At 35.0% G+C, this 20,722-nt stretch overlaps 2 protein-coding genes across 2 annotated transcripts in view; one reads left to right on the top strand and one right to left on the bottom strand.

Moving 5' to 3' along the window:
* The window catches only part of Klp64D (kinesin-like protein 64D), a 40,753-nt gene extending 39,254 nt beyond the window's left edge, over positions 1-1,499 (bottom strand). The window contains exon 1 of the mRNA XM_076133055.1: positions 1,332-1,499. Coding sequence (XP_075989170.1) covers positions 1,332-1,337 — 6 coding nt within the window. The 5' untranslated portion in view covers positions 1,338-1,499. The remainder of the gene's footprint in view (positions 1-1,331) is intronic.
* An 812-nt stretch (positions 1,500-2,311) lies between these two features.
* Positions 2,312-19,679, top strand: Golgin104 (coiled-coil domain-containing protein 186). The gene is made up of 13 exons (XM_076133158.1): positions 2,312-3,594; positions 5,066-5,278; positions 5,792-5,911; positions 6,481-6,589; positions 7,312-7,466; positions 7,783-8,052; positions 8,409-8,546; positions 8,922-9,023; positions 9,240-9,330; positions 9,768-9,856; positions 12,241-12,447; positions 13,378-13,524; positions 13,982-19,679. The coding sequence occupies exons 1-13, from the start codon at positions 2,449-2,451 to the stop codon at positions 14,054-14,056; spliced, it is 2,862 nt and encodes a 953-aa protein (XP_075989273.1). The 5' UTR covers positions 2,312-2,448; the 3' UTR covers positions 14,057-19,679.
* Positions 19,680-20,722: the final 1,043 nt, after the last annotated feature.

The raw sequence follows: 20,722 nt of genomic DNA, 5'->3' as shown, positions 1-20,722 counted from the left end.
TGTCAGGAGCTGCTTGCAAGACATGCAAGTGTCATATTTTGCAAGACAGTAACTGTTTAAATCAGCAAGTTTATTAAGTTAATATACCATTTTTGCTGATATTATTAAAGTTCAGTCAATTCATCAACTACCTACTTAAACATACTGTTTCAAAATTATTCTGTTTAAATTGGATGGAAGTTTTTTAGACTAAAATGTATTTGGTCTGATTATTATCTGGTTTTCAGCAATAGATAGATTTTTGAGTAATGTTTCAGTCTGTTATGTTTAATAAGCAGTATAACTCAGGCAAAGCCAGAACAGGCCACTTGTCTATCATAATTACATCCTATGAAATAGATTCAACCATTTAGTTGAATGTTTCAGACCAAGAATTAAATAATTTACAGTTCTACTATGGTCATACACAGAAGTATGAATTAATCCAAAGTTACAGATAAGATAACAAAACATAGTTTATTTTTGAGTATTATAAGTTTGGATAATGTAGGAAATTACTCATTTACCTGATGTGAAATAAATAATACAAGTTCCTGTATTTATAGTCAATAGAACATCTTTTAATTATAGATTAGAGACTTGTATTAAAATGTCTTCAATAAGGCTTTGTTATTTAAGTTACTAAGCAACTGTAGAAGTTTTCTAATGCAGGTACATTAGAGCAAACATGTACCTAGACTACCAAGCCTATTGTTTGAAAGAATTTAGGGGTGGAGCATAGCCAAGGCAGAATCTCTTGATTTTGTATATTATTAAAGATATAGGTATGGAAGAAACAAGGAAAATTAAATTGAAGCTTTCATTTCTTTTCTTATTGGAATAATCATAGCATAGCTGAAGCTGAAAATTAAATATGTTCTTTGATACATAGATAACCTTCATAAATAAAATAGCATTGAAATAGTAAAAGGAAATGGCGTGGGGAGCCAAAAATCAAACTAACGCGCCACTCGTTACAATAAAAAAAATGTAAAATTGTCTATTAGCACAATGTGCTCTTCAAACAAAGCAAAGGAAACGTTCAAACAGTCATAAAATGATAAACGCTTAGCAGATGGCTGAATAGTGTGAGCGTTTAGTAATGCGTAATTTGTAGGTACTTGTACGTAAGCACTGGCGCGACGGTACTTGAAATGACCCTGACACGAATTACGCCATGACTCATCACCTTAACTAGATTATTAACGACAAATTACAAAATATAACAAGGAATTACCTAAAAAAATTCACAAAAAACGTTATTACGACTGAAATCATATAATAATCTAATAAGAACGAATAAGAATCGATATCAAATTTCCGGAAATCACATGATAAAACGTGCTACTTACAGGCATTTTTCTTGATGACCGCCGCCCGTATCAGGAGAACATATAATTTATAACGACGCACACGGCAGAGTTATGGCTTTTGTTTGTCGAATATTCTAAAAATCAATACTGACGACCTACTTTTCCGTTTCAATTTCTTTGGCGAACGAAATGGAAATGACATGACGTTTTCAGATAATGTTACCAGGTATTTGGTAGAAAAAATTCTACTAGTCATAAATCAACACGTTTTCATTAAGCACTTCCGGAACAACAAAAAATCTGATAGCAGAGTATTTTGCCGTTTTAATGCTATTTATGCTTCTGTAAATCGTCACAGTTTTTTTTTGAGTAAAACATTACATTTATGAACCCTTTTGATTAAAACAGACGTTAAAATGAATGAATATGTCTTTCCGAGTCTTGTGGTGCTAATTAATTATTCTATCCATATTGTCCTATTTTCTAGTTTTATATCGTTCAAATCTTGTTTATTTTATCATTCCGTTAAAATTGAATTTCTATTCAACAGATAAAAATTTATTAATAAATTAAACGTGGTAGTTATTTTGGCGGGTACTATGGTTCTGTGTAAGAAATTTTATAATTTTCTCTGGAAACATTTTCCGGAAGTGCTCAATGTTACCAGCCCTAAATATTTCAATCTGAATAATCAATTAAGACTTCATGAGTAGGGCTACATTATTTGTTTATATTATTATGTAGGTAATCTCTATAAACTTTGTCTACTGCAGTGAAAAAAAATACAGTTGAATATGTGACCTACGTTTTAAACCATAGTCCTGTAAAAAGCAAAAATTTAAAAGTGCCAACTTACCTCATACCCTTGCCTTTCTCTTCGTTAAGAGAAACATTTTAAAAACTTATCATCGAATATAAGTTAGATAAAAAGTTTGAAATAGGTGGTTTATTTTGTTGGATTATTATGTTAAGCAATATTATACAATTGCAACATTATTAAAAACAAAAACTGTCAACAATCGATCAGTAACGTCAAACACTGCTGATGTTTATTTTCATTAAAAAATATCAATAATTTAATTTCTTCATGGCATTAGCGTTCATGAATATAAAATTAGATGTATTAGATTACAAATAACCAGTGTATTAACCAAAAATGTCGACGGATACAGAAGAAAATGGGCCCCATATTGATTGTGTTGACGTCAATGAAAAAGTGAAAGAAATCGAATCAATAGGCGAAACTGCTTGTGATTCGGGGCTTGAAACGTTAGATTCCTGTTCCGCTACTTTCCCTCCTTCGGATTCCGAAGGTTCGCCTACAAAAAGTGTTTTAAACGACTTGGGCAACGGCACTGCGGCAGACTTATCAAATGAAAGTAGTTTGTCAAGTCCCGTGTCTGACGACAACGCTACTGAGAGCGATTTTACTAAAAATACCGAAGATTTACCCAAAGACGCCGAAGTCACAAGTAGTGATAGTACAAATGTTGATTCAACTGAAAAAATCGATGAAAATGTCGAAAATTCTCCTGAATTTCAGGCCGCAGAGCTTGAAAACCTCAATAGAGAGCTCACGACCTCCACCGTGAGCTTGAACGATCAGAAACCTGTAGATAATGCGATTATCAACAAATCTCCTTTCAGTAGGAGTGCTGAAAACATATCAGTCACATTTCAAGCAAACACTGAAAACGCTAACTTAAATTCCAGTGACAAAGATTTGAATACAGACAAAATTCTCTCTCAATTTACGAGCCACAAAACAAAAATCAGTGCAGTGCAAAAAATACCTGAAAACCTAGTTAACTTAGACCCTAAATACACGAGAATACCGAAAGAATTATTATCGCAAGACATAGGCAGTATTGTAAAAAACGTACATGGAATATTCTCATCTGTTAGCGGCAGTCTTAAAAGCGCATACACACACCGTACTGCATACGTTCAGAAACCAACTAAAGCCGTAAAAAACCTGCCTAACGGTAAACTAATGAATGATATATTTGAAGATGAAAATATCGAACAGAAAAATGCTATAGAAGTAGCAGAGGATCCTGTAAAAAGTATAGAAAACATTCCAATATCAAACGTAGATATAATGATTACGAAAATTGAAGAGAACGGAGAAACCGGTGATGCTAAAAAGGATGTTTTGAGATTACAAGTGGAGTCTTTAGAAAGGTTATTGGCTGAGCAAAGAAAAGAGAATGCGTCGCTAAGAGAGAGAGTTAAACAACAGTGTGACGAATTGCAACAAAAAGATTTGACGTTCAAAGATCTTGAAAGCAAGTTGGATTTGGTGAGTATTATTCTGATTAAGTTTATGCAATTTTAGCGGTATATATTCTATGCAGTAATCCAGGTGATAAAACAACTGTGTGCCATATTCTATAGAAATCCATCTGAATGTAATTTCCAAATGAACAAGTAACAACAAGAGTAACATGTGTGAACCGCTGGATTGATTTCACTATTTCTTTTTTTATAATTTTCCTTTAAGTATGAGGATGGTTCTAATGAAGAGCAAAATTTATAAAAGTGTAAAAAAAAATAAAGAAACAACCATCAGGCGGTACAAAGTTCGCCGGTTCAGCTAGTCAAATATATTGTAGACTCCTTTTTGTAAATAGTTAAATAGTTATTGAATTTAGTTCCGAAGTTTACGCATTTCTATTTCTCTTCACCCACATACACAGTTTACCTCTTTGTTATTTCAGGAAATAACTGATAAAATGTGTTGTATCTATTAATAAATTCGTCAGTGATAACAATGAACATTCAATTGCAATTATTTTAACAAGCTTGAATGAAAGAATAATATAATATATATGACGGAAGACTAAAAAGGGCGTAGACTAAAAAGTATGGTCTCCGCAACTACGCATCGTCCGTTGAGTGTGAAAGGTCGAGTGTTTTTCTGTACATTTGTCTGTTCTGGCGTTACGCGACTGATAATACGCGACGCATGTTCCGTCAGATATGAACCTTCCCTTAAAACTAAAATATTGTTAATTACAGTACTATATGGTATATGGTCAAACATAAGTGTATTTCATATACCTTAGCCTATAACAAGCGCAATAGTAGGTATAATACCTAAAGTTACATTAAAATAGTACTTTTATAAACTATTTATGCACACAAAGAGCTAAAACAATAACACTTTTGTTTGTTATGTAGGTCAAGTTTACACATTGCATGATAATAATAGAACTGTACACATGCTATATTGCAAGAATTAGGATGTCTAGAGGAGATTGAATTAATAGGAAATAGACTTAAGAAAAATAATAAGTACAATTCTAACTCCTTCCAGTGGAGAAGTTATTTTGTTTTCTTAATATAAGTGCGAAAAAAATATGGGAGAAAGGAGGAAATGCTTGGGTATTTATCAGCCATAGCATATCAAACAGGATTCTAAACATTAAACAATCTTCACTGGAAAGTCTTAGAGCCTTCTTCTTAGGTCTTACGGCGGTAGTCGTTTGAAGACTGAATTCGTTGAGTTACTTTACTTACACATTTTTAAAAAAAAAGCCTCCCATTATTAATAAGTTTTTTTTTCTTTTCTATAAAAGACAACTCCCGCAATAAGAATTGCTCTTGTGTCGCGGAGACTTTTACAAACATACAAACAACAGACACAAAGTACAACCAGACCCGAAACAATTATTTATGGATCACACGAATTAATAATTTTTCCGTGTGGGAATCGAACCCTACCGACCACAGAGGCAGTCAAAAGTTACCAATATATTTTTCTTCATTAGATGTCAAAACGCGTAGAGCACGCCGAACGCGAGAAAGACGCGGCGGTGATGCGGTACGCGAGCGTGGAGTGCGCGGCGATAGAGGCGCGCCGCGCGGCTGACAACGCGGCTAAAGCAGAGAAGAACGCTCACAACGAGGTGGAACTCCTGAACGGGAAGCTCAAGTCCGCACATGGGGAGAAACAGAGAATCTGTCAGTTGTATGATGATAAGGTAGGATATTTAATGTCCCACTGCTGGGCCTTCTTATAGAATGATGAAGTGTTGCTCCATTGCAGGGCATAAGTCTCCTTCCAGAGTTAGAGAGGGATTAGGTCAATGCCTATTGCTCTGCTATCTGTGTTGCTGTTTAGCAAGCATATTACAAAAAGTGACATGCTTTGAATTTCTGTCTCCTAATCTTGTTTCATATAGTCTTTAATTCTTGTTCCAGTGTTGGGCAAGGGTCTTCTTAAATAAGATAGGGGTTAGGTCTTGCGTTACTCCTGTCCCACGAGTCTTTGTTCGAATTGAAAGAAGGGTTTAGCAAGCTATGAACTTAAATTCTTTAAGAACTGTTCCATAATAGTGTTTTCCTTCACCATTAGAACAAGCGATCATTATTTCTAATACACACATCACTTGGAAAAGTCAATGATAAGTCAAATATTAAGCTTAAACCTTAAATTTTATGCTGTTCTCAATACAATATGTAGTTGCTAAGTAATTTTGTGTATATGTTTGCAGTGCCACGAGCTAATGAATACGGAGCGAGAGTTGGCCAAGCTACGTGAGGACTTGCGGGAATTAGACGGACGACTCAAGTGGACCCAGAGTAAGCTACGAGTCGAGATGGATGCTTATAAGGTACAGTACTTATAACCATATAGTATTGACAATAGCAATAGTTGCTCTAATATGAACAATCGAAAAGGGTTCATTACCGAATCGAATTGTAATTCATTGGAACACTAGATTTGTTCAATATTTATTGAACAACAGAAATAATTATAATAAAAAAAATACGACAAGAAATAACACGTTTATAGTATGGAGAATCCCCTTATTTTTATCTTTTCAATTTTTAGTATTTGTTGTTATAGCGACAACTGAAATACATAATTTGTGATACAGCCTGGACACGGACGGACAATCAGTGGAGGCTTAATAATAAGGTTCCCATTTACCCTTTGGCTACGGAATCCAAATATTTTGTTTTCTTAACTCGACTTTTAATTCTTTTAGTACTTCTTAGTAGATTCATTATGACTAATCTAATGCCCGGTTTCTGAATACATTTAACGATAGTTTATCTATTCAATAGCGTTTTATATGAGTTTTAACGCTATTGAATAGATAAACTACCGTTAAATGTACTCAAAAACCGGGGGTAAGTGCTTTAAATATGAACTGTAATTGTACCGTATTTGTTACAGGAGAGTTCAGAGCGCGCCGACAAGCTGGCCCAGCAGGTGACGGAACTGGAGGCCGCCAAGGAAGCCGCCGCCGCCAACGCGACCGACTCCGCGAGAGCTAAACAATTAGGTACATACAATATAACAGTTTTTTAGACCTTAGCTTGCGTTTTTCTTTAGCAGAAGATAGAGAGGACTGGAAGAAAATGGGGGAGGCCTTTGCCCAGCAGTGGGACAATACGGGCTAACAAAAGAAAAAGCTTGCGTATTTCAGAGAATGCAATGGTTTCAATGTGTAGAGGGGGGTCTTAGAAACTTAAAGTGACGTTTGTGGGGTCGCCTCCTTCGTCCACCGGCCGCCATTTGGCAAAAAAGGTCCTCTCTAAAAATAAAAAATAAACCCTAAATGTTACTTTTCAATAGCCTTTAAACATGATTATTTCTCTGGTCTCTGTTTACCCCTGTGAAAAATAGACGGGATTTATTTACTTAATATCCGGGGACTAGACTGCTTCTGCGCGGTCGAGACTATTGTGCAGAGTTCTCGGGTTCTAATCCTTGGTTTAGGGAGTTTTCTGCTAAGAATGTCTCAGATTGCCCGGAGTAGGAAATTGCGGTCGTAGACCTCCGTGCCTCAGAGAGCACTTAAAGCCGTCGGTCCTGCGCCTGACCTCTCATTGGTCGTGTCAGTTATCTGTCCCACTGTATTACGAGTTCAGATACGACTTAACGGTCGCCCATCATTGAAATGTCAGCGCTAAGTTTGCTTATCCCACAAATCTTTTACCTTGAGCGCAAGTACCTATGACCTAATTTAAAATATTAATAATATTTCTTGTCCAACGTTTTCAGAAGCGAAACTAAAAGAGAGCCAAGCAGCATTAATCCTCTGTCGGCACGAGCGTGACGAACTGGAACGAAGATGCACGAGCGTGACGTCACAGCTACAAGAGTGCACGAGCGAGAGGGACAACGCTATCGAGTCTCTCACTCGCACCACCGCACAAGTGAGATATAGTACTTTGATAATAAAAAACAAGTAGATTTTTTAAAGTAATTTCCTTTGTTTTGTTAAGATATTTGGAGTATGACCGCCTCTGTGACTTAGGCGGTAGTGTATACAACTGCTGTTTACGAAGCCCTGGATTCGATTCCTTAGTCGGAAAATTTACTATTTATTTATAGTTTCTAATTTATATAAGAACATTCTCAGCCATAGTCACCGCATGGGTATATCTTAGACACCTCTGCTTACACACCTTTTGGTTATAACAAGCGTGATATTATAGGCAATAAATTCTAAACTGCACTTTATATCTCCAGGTAGAACAACTAAAAATAAGCAACCTACGCTTAGAAGAGGAAGCAGCCGAGCTGGCAGCACTACGAGCGAAGGCGGCGCTCGCGGACACGCTCAGCGCTCAACTGCGCCGGGAGACTGAGCGCGCGGCGCAAGCGGAGGAAGCGCTGAGCGTCGAGCGAGCCGTGGCCGAGACTTGCGGGAGGAGGGAGGCTGCGGCGCTGGAGCATGCTGCGAAGTTAACTGCTGCTCATGTTGCTAATAGTGCCGCGGTTGAGAGGCATGAGGCTGAGGTGAGTTGTTTGAAAATTTGATGATAAGTTGGACAACAAGTGTTGGATGGTTGGTTGACTAGCATGTTGGATAACATGTTGGATGAAATGCTGGAAAGCATGTTGGATAGTTAGTTGGATGTCATGTCTGATGTGAGAAACAAAATCACGCCTTTTTTTAATACAGATGGGGGTAGGAACTAGAAAACGTCACTTAGTACGATCCTCACAAACTTCACTTGTCTCATTCACATACATACATGTTTTCATACATTATATTCTCAATATACATATATTAATAGTCCTTTTAAAAACTTGAACACTTGTCTTTTAATAAAGAAATAAACTAATAAAATAAAATTTATTTTTCTTCGCAGGCTCGTGCACTAAGCATGGACAACACATCTCTACGAGAACGCATCGCGACCCTGGAGGCGGACTGCAGCAGACTGCAGACTGCGCTGAGCGAGGAGACCGACAGGCGGAACAAGGAGAACAGAGTACTAGCTAGAAAGGTAATATAATCAATAAATTAAATATAAACTTAATCCATTAATGTCCCACTGCAGGGCAAGGGTCTCCTCCCGCAATGAGGGAGGTGTTAGGCCTTGAGTCCGCCACGCTGGCCAAGTGCGGGTTGGCCAATATATAGTATACAAATATTATAAAGCTGTAGAGTTTATTTGTTTGAACGTGCTAATCTCAGGAACTTACTGGTCGATATTTCGGTGTTAGATAGTCCATTTATCGAGGAAGGTTATAGGCTATATATCATCACGCTACGACCAATAGGAGCAGAGTACCAGTAAAAAATGTTACGAAATAAATCAATTTAAATGTTTTAGTAATAATAATCGTAATTCTCAATCACTCAATCTTCACGCTTACAGGTGGCCGAGTTAACAGAGGAGGTGGCGGAATTGAACAAGAAGTTAGAATGGGAGAAGGGAGAAAATGGCGTGTTGAAGAAGAAACACGCGAGCGCTATTAAGGTAATTACTAATATATATAATACTAACTTATACTTGCGACTTCGTCTGTTTTGAAATGATTTCCCGGGGTAAAATATATTCTGTGTGTTAATACAGGTTACAAACTATTTGTGTAAGTACCAAAATTTATCAAAATTCAGCGATCCGTTCTGGCTTGATAAATGATAATAAAATACAAATTTTTAATTAGTAATCTTATTTTGTTGTTTGTTTCAGGAACTAAATCGTGAATTACAACGCACTCTAAAACGATGTGAACAATTAGAAGCTAAGTTACCGCCGCCAGACGCGCCTTCTACTAGAACAGGTGACACGTTATATTACATTACCATAATAAATAATAATAATAAATGTAACCCATTAATGTCCCACTGCTGGGCAAGGGTCTCCTCCCGTAATGAGGGAAGAGAATTTCCAGGAGAGGGACAGTAATGCGTCGAATTTATTTTTATAATTGTATAATAAACTAGCTGACGCGCAACTTCGCTTGCGTCACATAAGAGAGAATGGGTCAACACTTTCCCCGTTTTTGTAACATTTTTTACTGTTACTCTGCTCCTTTTGATCGTAGCGTGATGATATATAGCCTAAAGCCTTTCTCAATAAATGGTCTATCTAACACTGAAAGAATTTTTCAAATCGGACCAGTAGTTCCTGAGATTAGCGCGATCAAACAAACAAACGAACAAACTCTTCAGCTTTATTATATTGGTAAAGATTAATTAATGTTATATTTTCGTATAGGTTCAGTATCATCACTAAGTAGTGGGGAGAGCGCGCCGCAAGAGGAACGACTACAGAACGGACACACAGACGCGTTACCTGATATACAAGTATGTTATTATATTTATTGCCAAAACTTTGTGCGTAGTACTCGTAACCGATGGTCCTGTATGATAAGATGTATGGATGAGAATAAGAGAAAGAAGTGGCGTCCTCTGGTCTCTATCTACCCCTATGGGAGGAAAGCGTGGTATTGTGTATGTATGTAAGACTTTCACAATAATAAAATTAATAAAAATAATTTAAACCGTTAAATTAAACATTTCCATATACATTAGAAAATTTGCCCGACTCTGAAATCGTACATAAGACCTCATGATGAGTAGTCAAATACTCCAAGGCAGTCCGTTAAATACATTTCCGAAAAACCGATTTCATATTTGAATATAATAGGAACCTGGATCGAAGAAGTTATTTATAGGTAAAATATGTAATATGTATTTAAGTTACTTATAATTTGTCCTCCATGTCTAACACAGGAACAGACCTCAGTGGTAAGATAGATTTTATATTAAAATTATTTTTTTATTTACAGATTACATTTCCAAGTATATTCGGTAAAATATTTGCAAAGGTACACTTCAAATTAATAAGAACCTATTTTCATGTAATTAGTTTACGTAAACTAGAATTTAAAAGTATGTTATTCATTGATAAATCCTATTAATATTATAAATGCAATAGTTTGTGAGAATGTATTTATGGATGTTTGTTACTCTTTAACGCCAATACTACTGAACCGATTATGAGGAAATTTGGTATATAGGTAGCTAAAGACTCAGAATTACACATAGGCTTTTTATTCCGGAGTTTCCGAAGGATCGGGATTACACGGGATGGGTTCCACGCGGACGAAGTCGCGGGCGGCCTCTAGTAAAATATAATAATCTTTGAACACAATTTTCCGCGAACATTGCGTATTATTAGATCCTTGCGCTACTTCATGAGAAAAAACGTGAGATTTAATATAATTACTCTTCTGAGTACCATACATTTGCTATTGAGCTACTCGTTAGAAAACCAGCTAAAATCAGGCAGAGAATCGCGAGCTATCAAGTATCAAAAACTTGACATTTAACGTGTTACGTGTGTCAGAAAAGAAAAAAAGATTCGTTCTGAAAATTTGTTCTGTGAATTAAATTAAATTGTCAATATTTGTTTATAAACTAATTTGAAACATTATGTTATTATATAGTCGATAACAAATAATCATGTTAGGTATTATTCTCTTAAATAAATAATTATTATAGTATACGTTAAACCGTATGAGTAAAAATAAAAATACATGAATAATGAAAATATCATAATTAATGTTATTCAACGACACATTAAACACGAAAAAAAATCAATCTGCGTTTTTTTTTTGCCTACGTTGAAGCAGGCAAAGGAAACAATACCTATTCAGCCTCGTCTTCCTAAAATTACCCAATATAATATTTATTCAAATTAAAAATGGAAAGAATATTTTATTTCTAAATTTGAATTTCGAATTGCCACAAAAGGTTGGCTCCAGCAAATAATATAATTTGTTAAATTTTAATTTATTTTATTGTTTGGTGGAAAATGGCGCGATGGTGCCGTTGCAGAACATAGTTGTTGCAAAAATTCACTAAGGGCGCTGATAAATTTTTCGTACAATATTTCTCTATTGCTAGCCGGTCGATACTCGATAGTTGTATAGAATCAATACAGAATCGTGTTACAAGTTATTGTTGAATTTTGCGTGCGTGTCGACCAGTAAATTGGTTATTTTGTTTATATAAGCCGTTATAGATAGCAGTACTCGTAATGTTCTATAGATTGTCATATAGGTACTTGTACTTAAATACTTTATTACATAAGTACATAGTAGTTAAAATTATAAACATAAAATCATTTCGTTTCATACTTTCGTATTTTTAGTAAGTTTCGTAAGTATTAAAAGGTTTTTAGAGTGGTATTAGAAATGGTTAAATAGCATAGCCATCGTCTATAGTGCATCGGACCCGAAATGACTACCCGATTGGCACAAGCTGAACAAGTACCTACCAGTAATTGTTTCAAGTTTACAAGTATAGTAATGTTTTCGGTTTTGTTGCTTGATAAAAATTGGCGAACGGATCGTGCCGAATCAAAAGTGTAGCAAACGCATTAGCACGAAATAAGAGGTTTTGTCCATACTGATCAAGTGACATTTTAGGCTGGTTTTATAGCTATGCTGTAAGACGCGCCGTTGAGCAGCGCGGGGTCCGCTGTAAAACGAGATTAGCACCGCGCGTTTCGCTGCACCGGCGAACAGTTACTCAAACGCTGCTCAAGCGCGTGGCTATAAAACGCAACTACTACCGCCATATCCGAACGCGCGCGCTTCATCTTCAGTCGAAACGCGTAGCTATAAAACCTTAAATTTCAACAACCGTTTAAACAATATATAGAATGTTACCTCCATTTCTAGGTCCGTGAACCAGACCGTCAAACGTTAATAGAGCGTATAGTGTCCCTGCAACGTGCGGCGGCGCGGCGGGCCGAGCGCTGCGAGTTCCTGGAGGAGCACAGCAAGCAGCTGACGCAGGAGCTGCGCGCCAAGGCCCGCGTGCTGCGCCACCTGCTGTGCGAGCTGCCGGCCGGAGCCGTCGCCGGCAGCCACCGGGACGACAACAAGGTGGGTACCACCAACCATTACCCATCAGTTGATAGAACACACCAGTAGCTATCTACTACTATAGCTATATATATAGCTACGAGTATCGAGAATTTGACATTTAAAATGTACTGAATAATTAATTCCTACGCCAGCCACCAGGGTCGCTAACCAGATTGTCATTCAAAATTTCTCGATAGTTGTAAAGAATCGTGCTATTGGAACCCTTATCGTACCCCACCATAATGGCCGCTTGTTCTAAGTGACTGACGCTTGAAAACTGTAAAGAAACGACCGCTCATTCCCATATAAAAGCAACACTTTGAACTAGTTACACTGTTTTATAATCTTGTCCCCGCGACGGGCAACATTTCGGTCCCAGGGAAACGGTCTACAATGGTAGCGGCTTAGCGACCTAAACCACTGCGCCACGGAGGCAGTCGAAATTATTTTCCCTTAGCACTCGCTATACATAAGCGTTTTCTATTATGTGCTAGGCTAATATGTAAATAAGTAATTGATATAAGCTAATTGTATATCATTTTCAAATATTTATCATTTTGTTCACGCTGCCGCAGCCCAAAAGGAAATTAACTAAGGTAACGTAAAATTATTGTTTGTACATTTCAAATATCATGATGTATTTTAGTGCATTTTGAAATAGATGGCTAAGGTATTTGGAAAGTATTTATTTATATTTTTGATACATGCTTGTTAATTTTAAAGTTAAAGGTCTGAAATTATAACCCTAACTACTAGGCGTGTGTGTCCGAAATAAATATAATAAACAACTACCTAGGTTTTTGTGGATCGCATAAAAATTGTTCCGTGTAGGAATCGAAACCACGACCTCCCGATGCAATAGTAATTAAAAACTTAAATGAGAAATTAATTTTAACATTTACTATATATTTCAACAATATAACTTAACAAATGTTATCAAATTTGTAGAAAGAAATAGCTCGTCTGGGCGGGGGCGCAATGGCGGCGGTGTGGGGCGGCGACCCCGGCGGCATGACGGCGGAACTCTCGCTCGAGATGAACCGGCGCCTGCAAGCCGTGCTTGAAGATACGCTGCTTAAAAACATTACTCTAAAGGTAAAGGACTTTCTGAATCTATACTAATATTATAAAGCTGAAGAGTTTGTTTGTTTGAACGCGCTAATCTCAGGAACAATATATCATCACGCTACGACCAATAGTAGCAGAGTAGGATACTACCAGTATTTTTTTTACGAAAACGGGGAAAATTATATTATGGTCCATTCTCTGTTATGTGACGCAAGCGAAGTTGCGCGGGTTAGCTAGTTAAATATACTTGTAATAACACCTATCCTACTAATATTATAAATGCGAAATTTTGTGACAATGTATATATGTATGGATGTTTGTTACTCTTTCATGCAAATACCCACTATTGAACCGATTAAGATGAAATTTAAAGTGTTTGAACACGCGCTAGTTTGAATTTCCTTCACTCACATAGAAAAAGCAATAATTACTTTTTAAAACTTTTATTAGCAAAAAATATAAAAATGTATCTTGTAATTTCCAGGAAAACATGGACACCCTAGGCGCAGAAATATCCAGACTAAAAGAACAAATAAAATCGACTAACGATACTAAATAACTATTTATTATTAGTAAGACTAAATTATTCCAATATTTAATTAATTGGTAAAACTATCACATTCCAACATGCCAATGATGACATTAAGACGAGTTAAGTTCGAGTGTTTTTGATCGCTGTTTTTTGTCTCTTACTCGCACTGCACACACTTTTCTATCTAACCACACTATGGTTAGATAGAAAAGGACAAAATATAATGTAACTACGTAAAAGTAAAAAAAAAATACTTTAAAAAAAAGTGTCGAGTAGCATTTTGACAGTTGTCAAGTTTTTTTTTTATGTATTTTTATATTAGTTGCCCTAAATTATTCTTGAGATCTATTAGATGTTTTCAGACAGATCTGAACTAAAGCATATTAACTTAAGATTTTCTTTATAATAGCAGTTATTTGCGTAAATATAATTTCTAAGATAAAGATTGAGGATTTAAAAAACAACGGTCATAAATATTCTATAACGTAAAAAGCTTATAAATTATTAAGAAAATAAAATTTGTTTAATAAAAAAATAATTTAAAATTGACACTATCTAGAAAACCTATATTATTTAAGCACTTCTTGACATTGCAATTGTTATTGTTATTAAAAATACAATTTTTCATGCAAATTTATTTCTGAACGAAATAAAACCATAAGAAATTGTAAAAATCATATTTTTGACGTCTTTCCGAAGTTAACCTAATATTATTGAAAAAAAAAAGTTGTTTCGTAATAGCCAGTTTAAATTATTATACTATAAATTATAAATAGACATACCTTAGAAAGATATACCCAGATCAGGTGATATCTTGCAAAAAGCTCAGGTGCGTAGTACTCGTAACCGGCGGTCCTGTATGACAACATGTATGTATGTGAATGAGAAAAAGGAAGTTTGTAAGAATCGTACCAAGTGACGTTCTCTTTTCTTTACTTATCCCTATGGTAAAAAAAGTTTGATTTTACGTATATATAATAAAATTTTCGGGTCATTACAAATATGCGAACTACGTCATGTCACTATATTAGAGTCTCTCGCTCACTACACATTGTCACATTACTATGATTCTTTTGATTATGACGTAGTGAGCACGATTGTAACGCCCTGAGTTTAATAGACTATATTTTTATCAAACAAAATCCTTTTATTTTGTCAAATCATTAGCAAAAGAGGCTTTGAAATTTGTTATACCTGGATGTTAATGTATCTATATAAGTATGTATTTAGAAGTATATAAGTATGTTTATCAGTTATTTGGTTACCATAGCACAAGGTCTGCTTAGTTTGGAATCAAATGACCGTGTGTGAGTTGTCCATTAATATTTATTTATTTATACATTACTTTGGACATTTTCAAAAGTCATCATTATATATGTATATGTAATCAGCATTTAATTAAAGTCTGTTTCCTTCCAGTGTACCTATTATTAAATAAAATTATCGTATTATTTTTTGTTGTAGTAGCTATTATTATTTAGAATTCTACCAAATAAATGTGTATATTTCAATGATTTGTAAAGAAATAAGAGATTTTTTGTCAAAAATTTTAGCTGCGTCTTTAAGTTATCGGGGGCTGTATGATTATTTTTATTTCATTGTGTGCTATGATCGTATTTTTGATCGAAAAGATTTATTTTAACCGCCTATTTTACTGAGATATTTATGAATATTATTTCTTATAAATGTATGTAGTGCTACAATAGGACATTTCAAATGCGTAATAGGGATGCTGAAATTAATTGAGAGAAGCTGGTAAGAAACTCCTGGCCACTCTTTTTATTGACAAAATGGTTTGAACAATATTTCTGCTTGGTATAAATAAAATAAATCAATATATTAAGGTGCTAGAAAACAAGATATCAAAGCATGATGGGAGCATCTACTTACATACATCCCTAATGTATTTAAGTTAAATATGTTATTTTTTATATTATTTTGTTCTGTATTTTGTACATTGACTTCGAAAATTCCATATGTGTATTTCTAAGATGTCATGCAGTCTTCATCCTATTAAAAATGAAAAAGTATAAATAATTGATTTTAAATATTGTACCTAATTGATTAGTACATGTATGAAGATTGAAGATGTATGTATGTGAATGAAATAAATATGTTTGTATGGATTGTAACAAGTGACATTCTTTGGTCTCTGCCTACTCTTACGGGAAAAGGTGTGATTCTATGTATTAAATTGTTTGATTTGTAAAATATACTATATTTATTTTATTGTAATACAATTACAATGTTTCAATGCTTTTATTTATTATACAAATATGTACTTAATTTTATTTCTTGACTGATAAAAAAATCTGTAAACCAGTCTACCGCCAGTATCGAAAATATGCGACAATTTGTAGTTATTATTAATGCAATCTTGCATATCGTACCCCCGGTGCAATAATGTCACTTTTGTAAAAAAGTGCAAAAATGAGTTACTTATGTAGTAATTGATTTAAAGCACTACTACTGTATTACTATTATCATTATATAAGCAAAAGTAAAGTTAAAAGTATTTGCTGATGTATTCATCTTATCAATATCACATAAAGGTATTGTTGTGGGAGGTGTCAAAGTTTAAAATGCTTCTCCTGAAAAACTACATTTTTGCAAAAGTGACAGTGTTGCACCGAGGGTGCGATATATTTAGATTGGATTTTATTTGACGTTTCGGCTGGTTATACAGGCCGCAAGCTTAATATAACACTGTGTCGAAATGTCGAGCAAAAACTATCATTAATGATGACTTTAATTTCTATGTAATATTTTTTATTATGCTTGTGTCATTTCAAACGTGCTCACTACGCCATGTCATTATATCGCAGTCTCTCGCTCACTACACATTGTCACATTACTATGATTTAGTGAGCACGTTTGTAATGGCCTAAGTATAGTCATGCAAAAAGTTATGAATAATTTAATTTCATTTGAAAAACATTGTGTAAAAAATATTATTTAAATCAGTTATAATTTTCTATTTTGTTTGTTAGTGCAAATACTGTGTCATATTATGATTGTATGTTTCATAATGTGTTTGTTAAAATGAAAAAAGGAGTGTATTTTTATAATTCTGCGAAGGGAAATAGTATATTTCAGTATTCTTTAGCCAACTGAACTCTCACTGGTCGTGTGTACCGTCCCACCGGACTATGAGAGTGAAGGAATAGAGAGTGTACCTGTGTATTGTACACACAGTTGTGGAGTTTCAATAAATTCGCTGTTTATATCTGTTAGGAGGAGAAACATTTATGAAAAATAACTTTAGATAGTTTGATTGTAATATTGTGTAAAGAGAAATTTGTAGACAAATATTATACAATTCAATTTGTAAGTAAATAAATTACATACCAGATCATATCGGTGATGTTTGACAAGAATGTGTAGTACTCGTAACCGGCGGTCCTGTATGACAACATGTATGGATGTGAATGAGGCAAGGGAAGTTTGTAAGGATCGTACCAATTGGCGTTCTATGATCTCTGCCTACACTTATATGAAAAAGGAGTTTTTTTGTTACTATATCAATCAGTATTGTAAATAAACTTTAATTTCAGTATAAATGTTTTAAAATTTTAATTATTCCTTATTTTTCGCGAATTTATAAAAATACACTCTTTAACTAAAGTCTATATGAAAATTGTAATTATTTGTTACACATAAGTCTTCGTATTAAATTATCATGTAGTTATGTTTCAAATACATTATATTGTACTATTTTAGTAATAATACAATAGTCCAGTGAATGTGAGGTTCTAGGTTCGATTTCTAGTTGTGATTTATGTCACAAATTACTATATTTAATTTTATACATCCATTTCAAACGTGCGAACTAAGTCATGTCATTATATCGGAGTCTTTTGCTCACTACACATTAGCCATCTTTACACACACTTTATCGCGCTTGAAACAACAATCGCGTGTGAAAGAGCGCGCGTGTAAGGGGAAAGGAAAGACCACGCGCCGCGCTCGTCTGTCAAGTCCGCGAAGAAAATCAAAAGCGAAGAGCGCGCTGCACAGTGTGTTATAGACCCTATTTTTGTTTCGTAGTCTTTTCATTGAATTAATCGATAGAGTATACAATTCTGATGATTAGAGTTAAACTCGGGGCCCGCTAAGACTTGTACTTTTTTTTTATTAAATGTCAAAGTTCCGGAATATCCTACTATTGAAATTTTTCGTCATTTTTCGTTTTTATTTTTTTATTCATCTAAACCGCCGTAGTAGGTGGTCATTCCTACATCAAAAAATTGCTGATACTTTCTATTATTTGCAGTATTATTTCTAAAACCTAACTCGTTGGTTTTAGAAGGAGACGACGAAACAAAAATCGGGTTTTTAATACACTGTGCGCTGCCTTCCCGCGCGTAATCCTGTACGCTCCTAAGAACGTGCGATACAGTGTGTGTGTAAAGCTGGCTATATTATTAGGTACCTTTACTCACATTATCTCGCGTTCTTACAATATAATGTATTTGAATCAGTAATCATGTCCGAGGTACCTCAATACGGTGTCTAATATAAATGATCAAATGTATTTAACTGTATAGTATTATTGTAACGTTTTGTGTACACGCACCATTTTAACTTTTATTCTTTAATTCCCACTAGCTTTCACCCGCGACTTTATTCGCCACCTGAATTTTGCCATGGAAATGCGTCATTTTCCCGGGGTAAAAAGTAGCCTATGACCTTTCTCGGGTATCAAAATATCTCCATACCAAATTTCATGCAAATTGGTTCAGTAGTTTAGGCGTGATTGAGTAACAGACAGACAGAGTTACTTTCGCATTTATAATATTAGTATGAAGTATGGATAACTTACCGTGTCTACGCTGGGCAAAAGTGTCTTCTCAGAATAAAGGAGAGGTTATGCCTTGAGTCAAGTGAATAAATATTGTAATAAGGTGGCATTGAATCATTATCTAGACAACTGAAACATGCCTTTAGTGGTCGTTTTAGATTTAAACTAAACACGGGCCATTTCAAACGTGCTCACTGCGTCATGTCATTATATCGGAGTCTCTCGCTCACTACACATTGTCACATTACTATGATTCTTTTGATTATGACGTAGTGTGCACGATTGTTAAGGTGCCCATAGCCAGTTGCGCTCACCGGTCAGTAAACGATCTGTGGGTTAAGCAACTATTGGCGCGGTCATTCCATAGATGGGTGACCGCATAGTGGTATTTGAACTGGGCGTCTACGTGCTTCGGAGGGTACGTTAAAAGTCGGTCCCGGTGGTTGTCTACTAAGATGACAGTCGTTAAGCCACGTCAAACGCCTCTCGGGCGGCTTGAACAACTTTGACACTAGGTTGACCACTAACTATACGACAAACAAACAACGGCACGATTGTAACGGTCTAAGTATAGTCTGGCATGAGCTTTTTATTTAATAAGTAAATAATAAAAAAAATATTGTTCATAACGAAAAATCTAATTATTTATTCAACAGATTTTGAAATTTCTGCAATAATTATAGTGTAATAGCATAGCAGTAATCTACGGGAGCCATTAAAATTGTACGTTTATTCGGTGCGTGTACACAGAAGGACGTAAAATAAGATATTATTGTATATTTGTTGTAAAGTGGGAATTTTACGCGACTAGCGAACGTTGTGTTGTACGAAATATATTTTCAGCATTCTTTTGTGCGTTTTATTTTGAGTCTTTATATATTTTTTTTACCTGAACAAGACTGACACAGAATAAAAATGATTGGAGTAAATAGGCAGTTGTTTCTTCATGCAAGGTACCGGCTTTTAATCACGTGTATTTCAAAAGGGTGTCTATATTCTCATGAAATATCACAAGACTTAAAAAAAAATAACGTGATTAATGGAAGTCACCTTTTGAGGTCCACCGTAAGTCCACCCTGGGTAAATGCTTGGGACTTTTCATCTTCAAGAACTGCTTTTAGCCTTCCCACGATTTATATGTTCTCTGTTTATATACTTACTTATTATCTATATAATTACTATCTGACTCACTCGGCTCTGCTCGTGCATTTTTCTTTTGCTCTATATGGGAAAATCTCCATATAATATTTCACTGTTTTAAATAAATAATTTAACAAAAACTAAGTATAAGTCTAATTGGTTGAGCTGTTCTTGAGTTAAACGCTTGCATAACTGACAGATCTTGAAATTTGAATGTACGGGTCGTAGACAGAGTTTAAGATTTGCGACATCTGTTGTGCAGTACTTGAATTAATACAAATACTATTACATATATAATTGTATTAATTAATTCGGCTGTTGCACGACAGATGTCGCTACAGAACATTAATATTTCAAAAGCGAAAATACACTTTGATTTTTCTCTTCTTTTTTTTCTGTCTTTTTTCTTCTTTTCTCCTGCGTCATAATAAATGCAGTTTTAGAAAAACGATCAGTCACGTATGAGCCGTTCTTGAGTTTTCTGATTGGCAACACCTTTGGGTACCAGGCGCGCATTACGTACGAAGCTGCGAAGAGGTCTTTTGAAATTAGAATCTTTGTAGTGACATCTGTCGTACAGTTGCTGAATTAATAGAATAATTTATGTAATTGTTATTGTATTAATTCAGATACTACACGACAGATGTCGCAGAACTTAAATATTGTTTTCAATTTTAACTTCAGAAGATCTCTTTGTAAGGTATGCGATCCTGGTACCCAAATCTGTTATAAAGCGTTAAACTCAAGAACAG

Source organism: Anticarsia gemmatalis, chromosome 29 (genome assembly GCF_050436995.1).
Source record: "Anticarsia gemmatalis isolate Benzon Research Colony breed Stoneville strain chromosome 29, ilAntGemm2 primary, whole genome shotgun sequence".
In the NCBI taxonomy this organism is placed as follows: Eukaryota; Metazoa; Arthropoda; class Insecta; order Lepidoptera; family Erebidae; genus Anticarsia; species Anticarsia gemmatalis.
Note: the sequence above shows the minus strand (reverse complement) of the source record. Positions and strands in the feature narration are given on the sequence as shown.